Raw genomic sequence first — 22,647 nt, 5'->3', positions numbered from 1 at the left:
TACTTCTCTGTATTTTAAGTATTCATCAGCACTTAAAATGCTATCTTTACTAGACCTGAGTCACATTAATAATACTCCACAAAATACATTTTTCAGTTTTATTCTTACATTAACTCATTAATAACTTTATGTTCTTTCTCACAGGTACTACTGCAGTTAACACAAATTGGCTGTTTTGTTTGGACAGAAACACTCTTTGTACAAATACAGGTGAGTGCAAAGCTATCGTATTACATTTTATTTCATACAACATTATAAAATTCCCACTTTTAACGACATGAAAATTCTGTAGGCATTTCTGATCTTCCTACATTTTTGTTCCTTCCTAACTCATCACTTTGTTTCCATCACACCTGTACTAATACATTTATTCAATTACCTGAACTACTTTGTTGTTGATATTTCTGGCAGTATACTAATACTACAGTGCTAATTTAACTCTAACACATATGCATACATATACAACAGAATTGGACAATTACCTATAATACAACCAAATAAATATAATTATATAAATGTGCGCTGTTTATTTTTCAGCTAAATTTCCCATTCCTATTTTTCCTCCTGAACGTATAAAATGTAGCTTGCTAAATGAGAAAAAAAACAATCAATGTTTCCGTAAACAAAGCTGCAAAAGATACATCACAGTGAGCCACTCAAGTTGCTCTACTAAGACTATGTTTTTAAAGAATAGTGACGCAATTTTTATTGCAAAGCAGTTGTTGTTGTAGCACTTCATTAAATTCTGCAGGTACGACAAGGTTGGGTGTCTGACTATTGTTTTTTTATTATAGTACTTTTATTCAACATGCACATCAGTATTCCTTGTAGTAGTCCAAAAACACTGAAAATATAATAAACAAAGCAAGCACATACTCTGCAATGCTATTTGTGCATGTTAATTTGTCATAAGCACGTAAATAGCTTCTTCTAATAGTGCACAATGACTTTTGCAGTTCATGTAAGTTGTTTTTGCATCCTTAAAAAGCATTTACAAACACAAGGGTATCATGTGAGTAAATTTCCTTTCATGGAAAGGGAGTGGGCATTCCAGAGCAGGAATACCATGTTTTTTTTAATGAATTCCCGCAAATGTACACAATTGTAGTTGTTTGCAATCCATTTTGACTCAGGGGATTTTCTCTTGTCAATTACGGGAAGGGAAAGAAAACACCCATAAAATATGTGCGATTGTAGAGAAAGGAGTTTCTCCATGGGAAAAAGAATAGGCAAGTGTTCTGATGACGAGCGGATGTGAGCGGACGGGGTTAGTCATAGCACCAGAAAAGGATAATTTGTGCTCTACATGACAAATGTAATGCAACTTACCTGATATACAAGGAACAATCTATTTCACGTATTACATTCCTAAATGAAATAATAAACACATGCCAATTTGTTACTTCCTAAATAAAAATAGATAACTTAGCTTAAGAACAAAAGGTAGCACATTTGCATTTTGAAAGTAATGCACACTATTTCAAAAGCACACAGTGGTAACTACAGATTCGGTCTACTCACCAAATGGTACAAAAGTGTGCTAAAGATAGTCAATCTGCATTCTAATTTTTTAGGATTTTATTTGGCTACTTAATTTTATCACGTAACTAGGACAGTTAACAACTACATCAATACTATGGCATATTTCTCATTCAACATAGAGCATTTCTTTACAAGTATTGCTAAAAAAAACAGTACTATCCTTTAGTTTCAATGGTAAGACGAGTCTCCTGTAACAGAATATTCTCAGCTGTTTTACTCCAAGATGCTCCTTAATGTATGCCACTTCCTTCAATCTTTACATTGCCCATTCATAATTTAAATAAACACACGCGTATCTTTTCTTTTTTTCCCCAAACTTTCCATTTCTTTTAGTGTTTATTCCTGTGTCTCTCTCTCCCACCTAACTCTCTTCTACTGGCAATGTGGTCCCCAGCATTCTGTTGGAGAGGATGGCCAGGCAAGGACTCCCATGACATTCACATTTCTCTTATAAGTGAACACATAAGTGTAAGTATACCTTGTCATGTCTTCATTTCCTTATCTTTTTCTCCCTCCATCCTTAACGTGGGCTCCACTACAGCCCACGTTCATATATTCCCAGGCTTCGTCTTGAAGTTTCACTCAGGCTCCCTTAGTGATGGCACAGCCAAGATTATTTTGTTACATAGGAGTTACCTTACTATTGTAAATAACAAAGAATTCCTGGGTAAACAAGGGCCAACATTCCAATGCTAGGGCAATAGGGAGCTGGTTTGCAATAATTGTGAGAAAAATGAATTCTGGCGGGTACAGAGGGTGAAGCAAGGCCAAAAAAAAGATGACATCTTTTACTGCTGCACAAGGATAGGGTAAAAGTGCAGGTGGAATCTTTTACAGCCTAATTACCCTGATCACAGATACTTCACACCAATTAGAATATTTACTAATGAAACTGAGAGACTTCCCACCATCACTTTTTTTGAGTAAAGTCTCCAAAGCAGTTAGATAGCATATCCTTAGAAAGGGTGGGGACAAACAGATGAGGTTCATGTGTTAGGAGTACTAGATCCTTGTTGCACAAACAACTATGACCTGGTGGATAGCTGGCGATTGCTTCATCCATATACCCTAGGTTTTCCATTTTCAAGTCAGGAATACCACAGTTAGGTCCTAATGAACTAGGGGCCAGATGTAGGTGGCCATTTACCGGCCGGTAACGGCCGATTTCGGCCGTTACCGACCGGTAAATGGGTATTTGGATGTAGGGGGCCAATTTTACCGATTCGGTAAATTTACCGATTGGGTAAAATACAGAATCGGTATTTTTACCGATTCGGTAACTTCTAGATGTAGGTGGGACTCTTCTGAGTCCCAAAGGCCTTTCAGATTCGGTATTTTACCACCCAATCCATTTGGGTGGTAAAATACCGAATACAGGTGTGCATGCACATGTGTGCATGCACACCTATGCCATGTGACAGACAGACATGCCCTTAGGGCATGTCTGTGTGCCACATGGCACACATGCCTGTATTTGGGGTGCTAGAGGGTGTCAAAGTGACACCCCCTGCACCCTTTCTGGAATCGGTATTTACCGAATCTGTAAATACCGATTCGGTAAGCCCATAGGAATCAATGGGCATTACCGAATCGGTATTTACAGAATAGGTAAATACCGAATCTTAACGATTCGGTATTTACCGATTCTGTAATACCTACATCCCCCCCCCCTCTATTTTACCACTTCTTAAATACCGAATCGGTAAAATTCGGTATTTAAGAAGTGGTAAAATAAAATTACCTACATCTAGGCCCTAGTTATTTCGCCTGTAAATATTAAAAGCTGAAATTATCCTTTAAGATCACGTACCTATTTACTTGATTCTCCATTAGACAGCAGTGTTTTTTGATAATCACAATCACTAGAAGTGAGATATGTCAAATTTAGCAGAGGAAACACAGCAAAGTGAGTGTAAAAACCTGAATAAATAATTTTATGAGTTTCACGCTCAAATTGTTAGTGAAATTATGATCTAGGAAGCGATACAGTGTACCTTAAAGGATTCTGAAATGCAGGAAAATGAGAACTAATTAGTTGTTTCACAAACAAATACCTATATCCCAGACTGTAGAAAATATAAATATATTACGCTGTCTGAGGAAGACTTTATAAGACATATTAAGAATAAGGAGTTAAAGTGAAATACTAAAGTGTGATTTAAAGTTTGGTGGAGAGATTATTCCGTTGCAACTGTGACAAAGTACCCTCTCTACCAAACTGTCAGTCTACCTACCTAATTTAGAGGCAGACAACCCAAAGTATTTAGACGACGGAGCCAGTGCATGGAGGATAGTCATCAGCCCACTGGCCCTATTAAGAGTGGGCAGTCAGATGACATTTTCAGGGGTGAAGGACAGCAAAAAAAATACAAATAAGGAGCCCATAAGATGGGACGAAACTCCCATGGCGTGGGGGTGATTAATTTTACTTTTTCCAAAAACAAACCCCACTTTGGGAGTTTGTTTTTGGAAAAAAGAAAATCTTTGGAAAAGTTTTATGCATTGCCTTCCTGTTTGATAGAGCCATCCGTCAAACTTTACAGCATTGTCAGGAACTGCTGTGACCCCGTTCCTGCTAATGTTTAGAGGTGTCCACAGGGAGTAATATCCTCCTCCATCCTGAAAGAGTAGCCTTCGACTGCCATAATCTAAATCAGCCCCTTGATCAGAAGGCACTCTTCGAAAAGTCATTTGCAGAGGACACCAAAACAGGTAGATTCTTAGCCTTGAAATGAAAAGCTAGAATTATATTTACGTAAGAGAATAAAGAATACAGAGAACCTCATGTTAGATGAGGCGCATGCTATGATGACTGATGTTTTCCTGAAATATTACCAAGACTTTTGTAAGGAGAAATTAGAACCTTTTTGTATTGAATGTGTTTTTATGTGTAACGGAGGCCTTGATAGATTGACAACTGAAGAGCGATCTTGATTTTCTTATTTAATCTTATTCAGGAGGAAGAACTAAGGAGTGCTAATATGTCTCTTCTATCTGGGGTAACTCTTGGTGAAGATAGACTCCTTGTCAAAATATATAGCATTCTGATTACATTGCTTTATTTTGAAAACCTATTTAATGTTCATATGTTTCTCACTGAGCCCGCTCCATTGTTCTGGAAAAGGAAGCTGATCATATTCCTTAAATTCCAAACCTTAAACTATCCACAGGTCTATGAATCACATCAGCCAATCACCTTTTCAAACTTCTATTCCAAGTTATGAAAGTCTAGTCAATGAGCTAGGCAGGCATTATCCTCAGACTTATTGAGCCAAGTTACATGATTTTTGTACCTGGACACCTTCTCGCTTCCAGTATTTCCTATCTAAAGGAGGATGTGGATTTCAATAAGAAGAGAACTAACCCTTAGCCGTCTGGTTCTTGGATGGTGAGAAATTCTTTGAAATGCGGAACTGCAAATATCTGATGGCAGATTTATAGAAAAAAAATCTATCACCTCAGTTCACCCGGGTTAAAACAAGTTTGAATGGGGTACCAGACAGGGATGCCCACTGGCATTGCTATTATATTCAGGGGTGTTTTACCTACATCAGTGAGGTCCTGTAACAGTCCAGATTGATATTAAATACATCTGAAATAAATTGTCAGATGTCTTTTATGATCTTCTATGCCCATACAATCCAGCATCTGGTTAGGTGTAATCGAATGACTTTTCTTAACTTGCCATCTCCTTTGCTTCAGACCAAGTCTCTAGGCAGTACCAGAAACTGACTTTCTTGAATGAAAAGCACTTTCTATCTAGCATGTAGGTGAAGTAAACTTCCTTCAGCCAATCCATAATCATTGGGGAGTTAGGGAGCACCCATCTTTTACAAATCTCATATCTTGCAAGTAACTTTAAACAGAACATCAGTTTCAATTCCAGCAGGCCAATCCCATAAACTATAAGAGCTGGACTTCCCTAAATGGGCTGACGATATATCAGAGTTAGCTCTCTACTTACTTCCCTCCACAAAAGATATCAGAACAGAACAACTCACAAACACATGAAGATTGTCAACTTTGGGAATGTTGTATCTCTTGCTGAGTACCACAAGCAGCTTCTTCAATTTGGATAGGTTTTGCAGAGTTAAGTAAATCCTATGCAGAGTGAAAAAGGGGGTCTTTGTTAGTGTGACAGAAATAACAGCATGCAAGAAGCTTAAAGATACTTGCTATATGTTCTCCAGCTCATGCTCCTGGAAACATCCTTCCCAGTTCTGAAACAATGGTTTGATCTCGTTATCTTCCGCAATGGAAAGTGTCCATACCATTTCAATACATTGTTCTTCTTAGTATTAAGTTCCTGTATCTCTGACTCTACAGTCTTAATGTCTTATTGTCTCCAATTTTGTGTGGCAAACCAGGATGATAGCTGAAGGTATTTAAACCTCAAGATTTTATTGGCTATCTTCTCCAAGAAGGTATTTTACAATCCATCAATATCTAGCATTTATCTCCAACATACTATTTATGACTCCTTTAATGGGATTTTTAATTTATCCTTCATACACCTGGATGCACTGGTGATTCCCAGTCGGAGCCTTGTACTATAACTTGGGTTTCTCCATATTTCTCTAATATCACACTGTACAGTGGCACTTGCAGACAGGATTTTGTCAACATTTTGTAATGTATTTTGGAGCTCTAAATGTATACAGAAATACATTTGCCTCATTGATGCTTTCCAGGATAGCTTGAATGTTAAAACTAGACCCGATTGGATCATAAGCATCCTACAGTTTGTTAACTGAAATACCCAACAGACAAGCTCTGGTAGTTGCACACTCCCTTTCTCTTGTTTTTGTATCCTTTTTTACTCATAGGAATAATTAATAAAAAGAATAGTTTGCGTAGCAGATGCATCTTGACCGGGTCCCTGGCCCATGTATTGTTGTCACTTTTTAAAAAATAATATCTATTTTTTAACAGTTTTGATTTGAATTCGAGTTTAAATATTATTAGTGTTCTAGGTGATTATTATGCCCTCTGATCCCCACACAATTATTTCTACCCACCAAATATGAGCCGCATGTTGTAACCTCTGTCTTTGTTTATAATTTAATTGGTAACCTGAAAAGATTCAAAACTTGTGGGTATTCTCCTTAAAATAAATCATCAGCATATACAGCAATTTCTTTTGATATTCCTGGCATATAAAAGATACAATATTGGGATCTTGCCTAATTATTTGTGCCAGATGTTCTATGTAAAGGAGAGGTGATAAGCGGCAACCCTGTCTCACTCCCCCTTTGTTAAACCTTTTTCTGCTGTCAGGATTCTGTGGACTAATAACTTTATACTATGTGCTTTATAGAGAGCTTATATTGCCTTAATGAAATCTCTGCCAAATCCGAAGGTAGCTTAAACCTTCCAATAGATATATCAGGGCAGGCAAATCTTTCAAAAGCCTTAGCTGCATTCAGCATAATTATTGCTGAATGTGTCATATTTGTTTCTATCAGGTCAACTGAGATGAAAATGAAATACTTGAGACCGCGTAGGTATGTCCCAGAATAAACTTTTCTGTTTATCATTGTATATCAATTATTGTTATTACCACAACAAGAATTTTAGCAAATGTATCTGAGAAAACTTGTGTTTAAAAGTGAAATACGTATGTAGAATTCCCACATCTTGGGGTTTTTGCCAGCTTTATGATTATAGGTTATAGTGGCTTCTTCAAACGCATTAGTATCTGATCTCCCTTTCATAGGATTCCGTGAAATAATCGTTTCCATAGTGGATTATGACCTCTTGTGTTTTAAAATATTTTCATAAACTTCTAGAATATCATCAAGGCCTGCTGCTGTGCCATTTTCGAGTCTCATAACAGTACTTTGAAACCTCACTTCTGAAATATCCAAATTAAACGTTTTTTACTGATCTGTATCCATGCTGGGTAATTGCTTATCTTGCAACAACCTATTGAATGTGGTCAGATCCGCTTCTATCTCCTCGCGATACAAATCTTGAAAGAAATCAAAACATTGTTTGATACCTAAATTACTAATTAGTGCCTTTCCTGGCTCATAGTCTGTATGCACTTGATGTACTTTTTGGTCTTCTCTACTTTAGTTTTACAGCCTAACATCTTTCAGCATCTCTTTCCATATTAAAAATGTGGTAACCTACTAACTCCCAGTGCCCTTTACAGTTCTGATTTAACCATACTGAATGTGTTGACCATTTCTAGTTCTTTAACCTAGCATCAGTCTTTCTTGTGCAAGATCCTACTTCTGTACTTTAGTTTATAAGTCCTGAATCTTCTGTACTGTCAGATGTTTTTTCATATTGTTTTGCTTTAATCTCTTACAATTTGTAATGACTCCTTTCAGAAAAGATTTATATATGCATTTTGTATAAAACGTCTGTCATAATATATTTCACAAGCAGCAAATGTCAAGGTTAGTCCTGATATTCCTTATACAATAATGTTTGACTCTATTCTAATGGCTCTTCTCTCTTTCGTACACCACATCAAAAGATATTAGGACAGAAGTGAATAAATGAATGAAAGATATTTATAAAGTGCATGGCTACTCCAACAGGAGAGTCCAAGTGCAAATCAGTCCATAAAACACCCAAAACGTCACAGTGACACAGAACCAAGGCCAACTGATCTAAAAAACCAAGTTTCCTTCCAGAACAAAGGTTCTGAATTGACTAGTTTCAACTGATGCGGAAAAGAGTGGCACAGCTTCGGTGCGAGGAAGCCAAAAGAGCTCCCCCTGATCCAAACTCTTTTCACGCGGAGAACCTCCACTAATAAAGCATCAGGGGACCTAAGACGCCTAGAAGGAGAATAGGGAGAAATAAGAGAATGCAAGTAAGCTGTGCCTGTCTTCCTAAAAATCCTGAAACAAAAGACCAGGGCTTTAAAACAAACAGTTTCTTCACCGGGAGCCAATGAAGTGTAGAAAGTGTAGAACCCATTGATGCCCATCTAGGAAGTTTTAACAAGGGCTGGGCTGTAGAATTCTGGACCTGTTGAAGCCTCCTGAGCCTGAACTGAGAGACCCCAACCTAAAGAATGTAGCAGTAATCCAGCTGTGGTATCACTGCCACTTTTACCACTGTATTCTGGGCAAATGCAGGGAGCTGATGGATGATGTTATTAAGAGACGTCAGGATGCCAAAACATTTACCTGCTAAAGTCATAATTTGGCTATCATAGTTGAGATGTTCGTCAAACCAAATGCCTCAATTTGTAATTTTAGGCTTTGGGGAAGGGAAGGAATCAAGTGATTTAGGCCACCAATCAGGAGACCAAATTGAGGGCCGCCTTCTGAGAATGAGGACCTTTGTATTGCCTGCGTTTAATTGCAATCAATTAAGGTCCATCCATTGCGCTGCCTCAGAAAGGCAGGCCCTCAATGACGCAATAGCATCACAGAATTTTGTGACAGGGTGACAATCAGCTGTGTATTGTAGGCGTATGAAAGAATCAGAAAACCATGATGCATGACGATATCAGCCATGGGGCGCAATTACAGAATGAAAAGGGCAGGCTCAATTATGTGCCCTGTGGCACCCCCTTGGGCCAGTGGAAGAGTCTGAGTGTGGAAAGGCTACAGCAAGACTTAAAGGTGCTGCCTTGTAGAAAAGAAGGGAGCCTTCCCAAGGCCATGTAACCGATCCCGTAATTGCACAACCAGTAAGTGTCCGTGGGTTACGGTGTTGAACGCCGTACTCAGATACAGCAGGAACAAAGTTGCTGTATCACCCGTAAGTCCTCCTTAAATATGATCATCAATCTGTCAATCTGCTTTATTGGATGAGATGACACATATGATCCCCATTAAGCAGAAAGATATGTGAAGATACCGAAATAAGGGAAATTAATAGTTATAACAAGCCATGTGTGCCTTTTAACCAAAACTAGAAATAACTTTGAGATCTAGGAACACACACCCTTATCAAATGTTGGGCAAATACATGATTACTTTACCACAGCGTAATTTTTTGTTCCAGAATTATCTGTTCCTGATTTGTTTTTGATTATGTACTTCCACTCTTTTTCCCGTTTTTCCTTTTCCTGTTTTCTATATAAAAAAGAATGTTATACGATGGTAATATATCAACAGAAAAAGATGATGGACGGAATGCTGAAATTGTCAAACATTCACCCCCGTCACAGATCTGGGTTAAATCTGTATTTTTTTGCTCTACCATGCTACCCCTGTTTAGACCCAGCCATATGCAAATCAGTCTTGACTCTTCTCCCCATGAGAACAGTCCAGCCCGAACTGCCAAGCCAGGTCTTCCCTGGACCTGAAACAAGCATCCTTTCCTGACACCGGTTTCGGGGGTGAGTGTTTAACATGTTTCAGCAATCCGTCCATCATCTTGATGTGTTTAATACAATGGTAATATCCAGCAAGAAAAAGAACACTGTGTAACTTTTATACAATCCTTAGAACTAATGCAATTATTCCTTCATGCAATAAAAGTATATGCAAGCACTTAACATACTAAACAATGAAGCTAACCAAACAATGCCGATAGAAGATAGCATTTCTAATTAGTAATATGTCACAGAACTACTTTAAAAAATATATTTTTATATTAACTCCGTCCCATTTTCTGCTTTTCTTACAGATTCAAGTGCAATTAATGCTGATGGAACTTCTCAAAGCAACAGTTTTCACAGCAACAAAGGGTGAATGAAAATCCATCTATTTAAACCACAATTAATGTTCAGTCATGTTAGTAAAAGCATAGCACTCCCAATACACAAAGAATCTTATAGAATTAGTCCAATAAATCTAATGGGCCCCGGTAATGTGAGTTACCAAGCCCATTGATATTATCAGCTGTGGTGCTCCACAAAGACATTTTAGCTGCTAAATGATTCAAAATCTCAGTGTGAAATAGCAGCTGAAATATCCATGTGAGATAAAGGGGAGGAAACATGCAGAAATTGGCGTGGAGACACTGATTTCCACATGTTATTCCCCAAACTTATGTACTCTCTGTTTCTCCGAATCCTGATTTACTAGGCCCCTTGTTCACAGTAATTCCGGGATGTGGGAATAACAGAATGTTCCAGGCCACTCATAATGAGTATTTATGTCAAATACGTTTACCAACTTCAGTAACATTGCATATATTACTTTTTGGATTGATGCTGTTTTGCCTTCATTTCATTGTTCACTAATTTCAACAGTTACATGCATCATTAAAGTACCATATCATCCCAAATCCAATATTCTGGCATTTAATATACTACAAATAAGTAATATTATGGTAATACCATGTAGAGTATCTTTATAGCTATTACTAAATATTAAAAATAGTTTTACAATAGTAATCTTAATACCTCTTATCTATTTTTTACAGAGCAATTGATACAAAGTACACATCAACAACAAAGGTTTGTAGTGAGTCATATCATAGTTAACAATTCATAAATGTTCTTTTTTAATTGTGTATATCTCCTTCTATAAAATATCATTTAATAGATCTAGGGAAACTAGTGTGCACTCAATAAAAATCATTAATTATAGCGGCTATCTTGCAGGAAAGAACATTTTCAACAAAATCAAATGAAAAAGTATATGTACCACATTTTATATTTTCAATTCTAACTCTACTTTTCAAACCCGCATATACTTGGAGTAAACATGATGTACCTATCATAATGAACCCTGGAGATGACCTCTACAAATATTAGAATTTCACTGTTAATCAACAAAACAGTCAATATAATTATTTAACATTACACCTACAGCAAACGTATTATTCTTTGGCTTGTGTAGTAGAGATGTTAAAAACGATTTACATAATCTTTGCGGCACTGCTGTTCTTCCAGTATTTTCATTCTTTCACGAAATGAGTACATCACAGAATTACCATTTACTCTGTAAAACACCCACCTTTCATATGGAACATATACATTAACCTGGATCATCAACAAAACAATAATGACAAATACTGCACCTACAGCACAAAATACACTAAAATATTAACTTTCAAGACTCATTTTATATATTATATTGAAACTGCTGCAACCAAACATAACTCAAAATAACTACACAGCAGAAAAAACAGGTACAGCTCAGTCATCATTATGCAGAACTCTGAAGGATTGGTTTTCATAAATCACAACAATAGGGTTGGTTTTCATAAGTCACTACATTGCTGCTACTATTTAGTAACTGTTTTAATACATTTTTCATAAACAGAAGAGAGAGAAAAAATTGAATCAACATATCCTGTACATGTAGGTACACTGATTTAATTATCACACTTTGCACAATTACATTTTACCCTAGCTTATGCTTTATTTAAGAGCATGTGTAGGGAACCTCTTTTCTAGTCCATGAACGACAGGAGAAGTGTGTGTTTTATTCTGTTTATTTGTGTTCAATTTTATGACTTTAGTGGCTGATTACAGTTGTGGTGGCTATGTTGAAGAGAGTGGTTACATTGTGCTGTACTTGTTGGTAGACTCTTATGAGAATATGTGAGGCAGCAGGTGGGTACTTAATGAATACCTGCATGACCACACCAATGGTGCGCCAAAGGGAAGCTCATGAGTGACCACTCGCATGCCAGCCAGTAGTACTGGACCTGTGGCTTTCGGCATTAAACCTTACTCAAGAGACTTTATCTCTAATTTAGCACTGTCTTTTTCTGCAGCCTCAGTATGTGCTGCTCTGATCTTTTTGCACTAGCAGATATTGCAAGGTCCAGCCAATTGCATGCATTGCTTTTAAATGTTAGAAGATAAAACACTGATTTTATTGCCAAATGTATAACTAATTTGAAATTGGATTTATTTTTTATAATAGACACCGGAATTAGGGATTTCTTCTCCCCTAATATCAACCTGGTAGTATTCCAAAGCATAACATATTGAATGTAGGCCCTATTGGCAAAAGTGTGGGGCCTGGCTAACATTTCTGAAGAACGACAAAGGGTTAGAGCCACTTTGCTGAGTAGTCAGTTCAGGGCAAAATACTTGGCTTCAAATATTCCCTCTAATGTGGCAACTACATTCCCTGGCATTCTTGTGCATTGCTCTCCCAGCAGTGCCTCAGACCTTGGCATCAATGCTGCCAGTTTAATCACTCGCTTGGTATTAAATGCTTCTAAGTTCTTTGATTTAGGTGATTTAAGAAACTGGGGTGATTTATCCACCTTGATTGCCCCTAACAATTCATTATCATCATGTACTACCTTGCCCCTAATATATTTGGTTAATGAGCACACTCATTCTGCAGGCCACTGTTTGGATTTGTTATTTGTTTTTGATGAATTCGTATCCGATCTATGTTAACTGCCAGTTACTTGCTTGGACCACTTAGCACTAGTTTGCCATTTGATCTAGTCGGAATCTTTACCTGAGTCTGAACTCTCCCCTTTTCTTCCTGCACTCAAGAATAACTTTGCCAATCTTAATGCTGTAACCAAAGGTTCTCATTGTGAGCTTTGATATGATGACGTTTATAGGAAAATGGGTTCTAATCTATTTAACCAAGTGGAATTTTTGTTTTTGGACTGCTCGGTTTTTGGACTTTTACTGTAAATTCTATTAAAATGAATTGGCAGTGCTAGCCACCAGTGTTGGCCTTTTCTAACAAGGTCTGTCGGTTAACTTCACATGAATATGTGATCACAGGTGTGTAAACGTGTGTGAGTTACGCAAGTCAGTCCATCTTCTACTCAGCCCAGTATCTGCACCCAGGTAGCTTGTAAGAGGAGGGGCCATTCAGAGATTGGTACTGACCCAATGTAAGCCTAATGTAGGCCTTATTGAGAGCTCAGTGTAAGTCTCTTGTGCTTCACTGAAAATTATACATGATGGACGAAATATGCACCAAAATGTAGTTTTGTCATAATTAGGTCTATAGACTCAGATGACATACCAGTGTTAAAGTAACCAAGGATCATGTGGGTGCAGATTCTATGTTGCTTTTGCCAAATCTGCATTTTCCCTGGCATTTGAAGATTTTTAATTTTGCTCTTAATTAGATTGCACGTTTTTGTTCTTCCTGCAGGGCCAAGTTTATCACTCTGCTGGCCAGCCAGATGATCAGCGGCCTTCCAAAAGTATAGTGTCATTTGCCAATGATTTGAATTGCTCCTATAGAAGGAAAGGATGGGCATTAAATCTGCATGTGCTAAAACGTGAGGCTTGGGAAGGCTCATCCCAAGGTGAAGAGATAGGAAAAGACGTGGCCTCGGGATTGAATCACAGGAGGGCCTCTCCTTTGGAGGTAAACGGGCAGGCAGCTGTGGTAGTTAGGGGCATGGTTTAAGGCTGTCAAAGAGATCCTTGCTGTCCGATAGATCTTTCCGCAGATCACGTTGAATCTTCAAATGTCCAAAATGCTGTGTAGGAGGGTTGAGACAGAGGTGGTATGATGATGTGTTAACCCTGCGTTGGGTAGAAGTGCCTACCATCTGGAACGAGAGAGAAAATGAGAGCCGAAGGGATAAAAGCGATTTCTCCTGACCCTGAAAAAGACCGATCACCTGTCTGGGGTGTTGGAGCTCCCTGAACTTAGATTGGATTGGACTCTGTGGATTTATCTCTCCAGGTCAAGTGGAGCTGGCCCCCTTAGACTTTCTGAGGGACAGGAAAGACATCATCAGACGCTGTCCACAACATCTGCTTTCACATTAATTCCCAGCAAGAGGTGAAGCATGTTAAGGGATGGAAAAGTGCCGGGTGGGATAGTCTGCCTTGAGGGCTGTAGGGTGCCACATGAAACAACCCCCAAACTGAAGCTAACAGAACTAAAATGCAGAAAAAGCAATCTCCCAAAGAAATATAACATTTTAGGGACCAGAGCGCTGCAAACTAAAGCTAGAGTCTGCCCCCCTGAAGCAAAACAAACTCTCCCCTATTTAAAACAGTGTAACATAGCTCATGAAAACCAAAAGAGAAGTTTGGTCTACCGTGGGCCAAGTGGACTCAGACACATGTGGCGTTCCACATTATTTGGCTTCTACTGTCCCTCGTAGCCCCATCTTCCGGGATATCAAAGCAGCAAAAGAATGGCTTGGAGGAGCTCATGTTCACTTCTTCCCTTTGGATTAAGAATTGTCCCCAGAAGCCCCATCTCCTCAGGGGCTGAGCAGGAACACTAGAAGACGAACAGAAACAAAAAAGAGCACCTTCTTGCTCTAATTCCACAAGTTTCCAGAGAGGGACAGAGACCTGGGAGCATTGACATTAGGCCTAGGGAGTCACAGGGCCAAAAATGGGTGTCCCGTGAGGCTCCTCTAGGGTGATGCACATACCGACGCTCTTTTGCAGGAGAGCTGAATCAGCTGTATCCCCCACTCTGGAAAAAAGAGAATTGTCGGCTTGAGCACCGGCATCTAAGCAGTGTCTGCTAGGTGAAGAGCCATGTTGGGGTGCACAAGTTTGGGCTCCCATTCAGCCACTTAGGAGGTACAGAGGCACCCATTCCTGAAAACGAAGAAAGCTGTGGCGTGAAGCATAATGTAAAAGAAAAAAAAAGCTTGTGGCTGCATCAAAGAATACTATGTTCAGACCAGTGGTTGCCAGACAGAACCCAGTAACCCCAGACGTGTGTTCCCCAGGAAGGGCAGGGGCACTACCAACTTATTTTAAAGTGCTCTTGGAGCTGCTAGGAGTGCATAGCCCTCAACCGGTGACCATTAAAAAAACGTTGCACTAAGTCTCAGGTTTGAGCAATAGTGAACTATGGAGGCTGTTAATACAACTCGAAGCTCTGCTGGAGATTGGGCCCTAGCCCCAAGGCTCCTGCGTACAGGGGTCCTCCTGTTGATGGGTTTATTGACTATCACAAAGTTAACACTGAATCCTTACATGTATTAATTTAGGTAATTTGAATGTTTTATTGACAATGACAAAGTTAAGAATGAATCAGTAAATGCCTTACTAAATCTCACTGTAAGAGAGTGCCAGCCTTAGTGGGGTTTTAGTGGTGTTGCAGTATTTTTTATGATATATTTCAGATTTTATTGATGTGTTGACACCCCGACTAACCAGTAGGAGCCTGCTTTTTGATAAATGTGCCCCACTATTTTGAGGCTAGTAAATGTGTAGGGTATTGTGGTTTAGATGCCTGGGTTCCCAAGGGGTGTTAATTGCTAGGAGAGTGTCAGCGTAGGTATTTCCACATGTCATCATGTAAATATTTGTAAATTAGTGCTTAGTATTGAGTGGTGTGTGCATAATAAAGTATTTTACTTTTTATAAGTAAAACATTGACTGGACAGTGATTGATTAGGTGTTAAATTGTCTTGTCTGAGGTACTAGCCCTTACCCCCTCCTCTGATTATGACTTGACTGATCTGCCTCATTACCTCGAGAGAGTCAAAGCCTACAATAGGTACTTGGGGGCATATTACCAACCAATAGAGATAATTTTTGTCTCTAACTTGTTTAGAGACAAAAATTATCGCCGCACATCGGCGATTTTTATCGCAGATAAACCTTGCTATTAGCAAGGTTTATCGCAAATGCGATAAAAAACGGCCGGAATGCATGAATATCGCTGAAAAGTCAGCGATATTCATGCATTATCGAGCAAATGCTCTTAGCCATGTTATCCACCTCCCATTGGTTAACATGGCTAAGAACTGCTCAGGGCAGGTGTTAGCTTTTGGAGATATTCGCGCTTAGCGCGAATATCTCCAAAAGTTGGTAATAGGAGATAGCGATGTTAGCGACTGTTTCCAGTCGCTAACATCTTGGCACGCCCACTTTGCATGTCATTAGTGATAAATATCACTGACATGCAAAGCGGGGCCCAAGATGGTCGCTATCTCCTATTAGCTGTCGCTAACTGGTGTTAGCGACAGCTTGGTAATAGAGAGATCATTTTATCTCCGCTTTCTTGGCTTTTAAAGCCAAAAAAGCGGAGATAAACCCCCTTGATAATGGTTCCCAGTAGACCAGAGTTGCAGGCGTATTACTTGAAGAGGACTCACATCCTTCTCAACAAAGAACACACTTACAATGTTCCAACTGATAATAAACAATTTAATTTCTGGACTCCTGCACAAATCACCTTCTGCCCTGTGGTATATAACCTTGAATTAGCTGCATCTAAACCTGCATGAAAATGTCTTCAAAGCTCAATGCACCATGGCTATCAGCCGGAGACTAAAGCTCAATATTCAGCCGTTTTGTAATGATTTGAAAAGAAAATCAGGCTGGCACGCTCTCAACACTATGCTACTCGGCTGCTAACTATTAGCAATGCCACTGGTAAAATGTTTAGATTAGTTAAAAAACTTCCCAAACCAGTTAGTACACAACAGTTTGTCTTCCCTTCTCTCAGACTCTGCAAATCTCTTTTTGCTTTCTTTAGGGACAAAATAATTTACATTTACCCATACATTCTTTCCCAAGTATCCATTTTTGATCTCAATGCTTTGAGTTTAGATAATACTCCCTCTTCACTGGAATTCAAATATTTTACTATGAAATTAATAAAATATTGGGCTATGCAGAAGATCCTTGCCCTACTCATAATTTACATATGATAACAGCTGCGGTGGCACCAGTTCTGTGTAACTTGGTGAACTTCCCTTTAACACTGTTGCCCTTTCTCTGATTTGATAAGATCTTGCACTGTTCCTTTCTTGAGGAAGCCTTATTTTGATGCCCCAGTTTTAGTAGTTATCATCCCATCTCTTGTTGCTCTTCTACCAGTCATGCTGAAAAAGAAGTGAACCTCCAGATGTCAAAGCTTATTGCTGACAACTCCATCCTTGCCTCAGTTCAAATAGGGTTATAGGCATAGTACAGCTGGAAATGGTATTGGTCGCCCACAATTTGAGCTACAGGTGAGTTTTAATCAAGGAAGTGTGGCTGCTCTGATTCTCCTGGATCTCTCTATGGGCTTCTGCCACTGTTTCGTTGCACGTTGCTAGGGGGATTACAGGAGGTTGGAGCCTGAGAACAAGAACTGGGATGGATGTGTCCCTTTTTAATGGACTGTTACCAGATTCATGTCATCTGCAACTAAAGTATTTGTGTCGTTTCTCTGTGCCCCTCATCGATTTCTATTTTATTTAACCTGTATATGGCTTCACTTTTTAACCTCATTAGAATGTTCCATCTTTCCTGTATGTGTTATGCCTACGGTAATTTGTTGATTCTCAGGTTGAATGAAAACACTAATATGGCCCAAAAAATATTCAACTGTGCCTTAGCTGCTGGCTGGATGTCTAGAAAGTGCCTGAAGCTAAACTCAGAAGAAAAAAGGTAATGGTACTGGGCCGTCCTCCCTTCATGTAGTGTTTGGGTTGGTTGCCAAAAAGATAACCCAAGGTCCTGACCTTACTATGGCAGTCAGAAATCTGGAGGCAGTGTTGAATGTTTAGCTGCCCTTCAGAACACAGGTTGTTAAGGTGTTTGCTGCCTGATTTTACCACCTTGGCATTTTAAGGAATATCTTATCTTTTCTTCACGAAAAACCTCTGTATCTTATCGTCCTAGCAGTAGCTGGCAACCTGTGCCTATGTGCACACAATTGAATGCCTGTGCATTTGTTTAAAAATCCTCCATGATAGAGGTTCTTGTTCATCAAACAGGTTTTTTCCAGGTACATGCCTACAAGGACTTAGTGCTCTTATGGAAAACTTTTTAAGGTACCAGAGATTTGGAAATACCATCAGGGTAGTAGGGCTTTTGACTTAGTGGCTACTGCATGAAATACTCTACCACTGGAACTTTGATGACTTTCTACTCAGCTAGAACTTCAGCTAGAACTTTCGAGAAAACTCAAAACATTATAGTTTAAGCTCTGAAGGAGTGATGTAAGATTCAGTGCCAAGACGCCTTTCAGTATTCATGTGCTTTATGAGTAGAATACATGCATAATAATATAAAATAAATATGTAGGTAAAAAAATACCAATGGAAGCATATCTTTTCATCACGATGTTTCCCAGCAGGGCACAGAATTATCTCACAATTTCTGCAGTGCCACAATAAGGTTTTCATGTTGAACATATCCCTAAAACACATGGGGCGCGATTCACAGAACTAACTTAAGACAAAATACTAAACTTAGTACCATTTTGGTATTCACAGAAGGCACTTACTCATTTCGGTATTCACAGAAGTTAGGACTCCTAACTTTAGGACTGCTAAATGCCTTCTGTGAATACCGAAAGTCTTAAAGTTAGGATTTTTCACATTTTAAGAGTCCTAAAGTTAGGAGTCCTAACTTTAGGACTCCTAAATGCCTTCTGTGAATACCGAAAGTCTTAAAGTTAGGATTTTTCTCAGTTTAGGAGTAGTAAAGTTAGAACTCCTATCTTTAGGACTCCTAAACTGAGAACAATCCTAACTTTAAGACTTTCGGTATTCACAGAAGGCATTCAGGAGTCCTAAAGTTAGGAGTCCTAACTTTACTACTCCTAAACTGAGAAAAATCCTAACTTTAAGACTTTCGGTATTCACAGAAGGAATTTAGGACTGCTAAAATTAGGACTCCTAACGTCTGTGAATACCAAAATGAGTAAGTGCCTTCTGTGAATACCAAAATGAGTAAGTGCCTTCTGTGAATACCAAAATGAGTAAGTGCCTTCTGTGAATACCAAAATGGTAGTAAGTTTAGGATTTTGTCTTCAGTTAGTTCTGTGAATCTGGCCCATGCAGATAAAACAGCATGTACACTAATATAAACTGATCTTGGATTCATAATTCAACACCTTTCTTACAAACTCTTTCCGGCTTCCCAAATCCTCATCAAGCTTCTCAACAGTACAAACTCCAAGCATACGGTTCTCTACAGCAATTGTCCTATCACCCAAAACCCTTTTGAGGTATCGATGCTTGGTCCCTTCTCACAAAACAAGTGTTTACCACTCTCTGATTTGCTGACTCCAAGGCAAATGTTGCAAATTTATAGTATATTTTCTTTGGGTACAATACTAGAATATAGTGTTTTAAGGTTGAGGCAATTAACTTTCCCACCACTCTTTTTAACTGGGTCACCACTTATTCCCCAAATAACTCTACTACTTTAAGAGATCAAATGGATAAAATCAGCTTTGTCATATGCCCATTGAGGGGCATACGCCTAAACAGGACAGGAATAACTCATGAAGAAACACTTACCTGAAGTGCAGTCCGTGCAGAAATGTAAATGGTTCAAGGCAAAATTTGGGCTTACTGGAGACCATTTTAGTGTTCACGAGGTCCTTATCCCACTCACTATCACTCAGCTCAGTACTTCCATCATGGTACCATTGTCATTCTATTGTTAATGCTACAGTTGGACATATTGTACAGATCTCCCTATACAGTGAGATCAGTGGATGCCCAAGATTCCGCAATAAAATGCACTCAGGGAATAGCTAGGTCCTGCGGTCTATCTTCTATATAAGAGTGTCCACTTGAAACACTCTGGTGTACAGCAGAAATTGCCCACCATGCAAGTGAGACTGCGTTCAAACATTTTCAAATAATTTCCTGTCCATTATTTATAAAAATCTCCCATTATCAGACAGCCACCATTCAACCAGCAAAATATAGTCACTGCCACATATAGGCCCAGGTTTATGTAGAACTCATAAAACGACGCAAATAAAGTTGCTGTACTGTGTATAAGGGTGAGAGCAGAACAGCACCATATCTACTAAGGTGTGGCACTTTTATGTTCTCCCCTGCTCTGGCGCTATTTTGGCTGCCATGCACCAAAGCAGACAATCTTCCGCCAAAGTGCAAGGGTGTCTGTGTTGTGGGAAGCATAGCAGTACCTTAGAAACAGTACTTTAGCAGTACAAAATGTCACCATTTAGACTATGTTGTATACAGAATATAGCAAATGGACATTAAAATGTCCATGTACACGCTTTTCTGATTCACCCAAATGGTATTATTTAAATGGCATGAATGAGAGAAAATCAACTATAATAACTAAGTCTGCTTCTTTACACAATTTAGTCCAATCCTCTAGAGGCAATATAAAACAAATGCATTACTAATTGTCCTCAAAATATGCTTGCTCAATGCACTCTTACTATTAATGTTCCAAGATTGCAACCATGACAACTACCTGCCAAATATCAACACGCAACACTATTTTATTGACACAATCCAACAACAAAACAGTATCCAATGAATATCTCTTACTATAATTTCATATTTAAACCCATTACAGAACAGCATTAACATATTTTATCTTCAACCACCAACACAAAACCCTTTAAACATACCTCTATATCCCCCACAAAAAATACCTGTCCAAACATTACTAGCAACCTTCCAACATGTAGCTTTTCAGCACACAATTACCTAATATACCTTCATTGGTGACTTTAACATTGAAATTAGGAAACAAACACCTGAAGCAATGAAATCACAATCCTCTGTGTGATATTATTTAGATACACAAATTATACAGTAATATCTTACTGGCTGCCAACCCATATTAGACCAAGGTCCATACACACATCACTTCCACACTTTGTCATACGTGAATCATAATACTGTAGCCTGAACCATTGTGGATACCAGTAACCTAACATTAACACATTCCAGTCTTCAAAACCAAAACTGCGCAATAAACAATACATTCTTTAATTATCTACATGCAGTCCAAATTTACAACACATACAAAAAACTTCTTACAGCACTAATTCTAAAAACAAAATATTGCCCAAAATAATGCTACTTTTGTCACTTACAGATGCTGTCCTTGCTGAGCCTGCTTGATGCTACAGAAAGTCAAAATAATCCAAATCAAGTGCAAGTTAAAGTCAACGTCGTAAAATGCTCAAGAAAAACAAATTACAACAATGCTAAAGGTGAAAGTAAAGTACTCTATCATTTGGCACTTGCAGACACAACAGCTGCAATAAAAGCGACGTGCTACAATGAAGAAATATACAGTCACACTAAACCATCCTATGGCCTTCTCATTTCGAATTTTATTCTAAACTTAAACACCATGGTTATCACAAAAAGAACTAAGGTAAGCAGAGTAACGCCACTAAGAATACCACCTAATATGCAATACCAAGCTGAGCAACTATTAGGCCCTCCACCCCTACCAATGTCACCACTGAAAACAGCAAAGATTTCAACCATCAAAACTCTTCTAAGTGTTGCTGGAACAGTTCAGGAGGTAAATGTAACTCATACAACACTATTCAATACATTTGCATATGGCCCTAATTACCAAAAGTCAACATGTAATTAATAGTTTGTTTCCTTTCAGATCCGCCCCACACGTGTGATACATATCAATGGACAACCAACAGAAGTCAAAACAATTAAAATACAAGACGCAACAGATTCCATTAAAGTTTCATTATGGAGAGAAGCTGCCCATGCAGATGTCTCACAAGGAGATTATTTGCTAATGTCAAATGTTAAAGTCTCCCAATTTAATGGAGAAAACATATTAAATACTACAAGAATCAGTCGTCTAAAGGTATCCAACCACAAATACTGTGTATACTGTGCACCTACCATGACCACAATTTACATAGTAACACTTTCTTACATTTATTTTTCATTGTAATCAACAGGTGACAGCGGCACCACCAGAAACTCTGCACATCGAAATTGTAGGCCTAGAAAACAGACAAGCAACAAGCTTAACAATTACAACGAGACAACTTGAAAGCGACACCTTACAATCAATGGACATCAATACGGATATTTTACTAAACTTCTTGCTAATTGAACCAAATACAGAAAAATTCGAAGACTTACTTGTAAATAAATTACCTGTAGAATGTGAAATTGTTTTCTGCAATGGAAAAATCCAAGAAATATCCAAAGTCCCACCCAACTTCAAATATTTCAGAACATCCTCTTCATGAGCTATTTCTGCAAATGTAGCTTTACAGAAAATACTGCACGCATTGTCTACCATTTGTCTACATTGTTCATAAAAAAGCTACAGTCAATTATTTTATTTTTTTAAATAAAAACTTTTATAATCTAGCTTTTAAAAAAAAACGTTATTTATCATTTTCAGACAATAAACAACAAACATACCACAGTGCCAGTTGAAAGTAGTCTCTGTATGGTATACCAATACATCATATAGCAGTTGCACATATTAATATCCTTGTGTGCGGACCGGTGTAATGTACATAATTACACAGTTCTTTAGCGTAGTCCACCCTC

The 22,647-nt window shown here is 38.5% G+C and overlaps 2 protein-coding genes across 4 annotated transcripts in view; both read left to right on the top strand.

Moving 5' to 3' along the window:
• Nucleotides 1-22,647, top strand: part of RIGI (RNA sensor RIG-I) — a 568,474-nt gene that overhangs the window by 181,331 nt on the left and 364,496 nt on the right. The gene's annotated exons all lie outside the window — the stretch shown is intronic.
• LOC144818507 (uncharacterized) lies at nucleotides 1,922-22,519 on the top strand. The gene is made up of 6 exons (XM_078675992.1): nucleotides 1,922-2,010; nucleotides 10,144-10,204; nucleotides 10,885-10,918; nucleotides 21,197-21,634; nucleotides 21,728-21,943; nucleotides 22,041-22,519. The coding sequence occupies exons 4-6, from the start codon at nucleotides 21,197-21,199 to the stop codon at nucleotides 22,335-22,337; spliced, it is 951 nt and encodes a 316-aa protein (XP_078532118.1). The 5' UTR covers nucleotides 1,922-2,010; nucleotides 10,144-10,204; nucleotides 10,885-10,918; the 3' UTR covers nucleotides 22,338-22,519.

This window comes from Lissotriton helveticus, chromosome 2_1 (assembly GCF_964261635.1).
Source record: "Lissotriton helveticus chromosome 2_1, aLisHel1.1, whole genome shotgun sequence".
Lineage (NCBI taxonomy): Eukaryota > Metazoa > Chordata > Amphibia > Caudata > Salamandridae > Lissotriton > Lissotriton helveticus.
The sequence above is the reverse complement of the archived record's forward strand: the minus strand, read 5'-3'. Positions and strand labels throughout refer to the sequence as shown.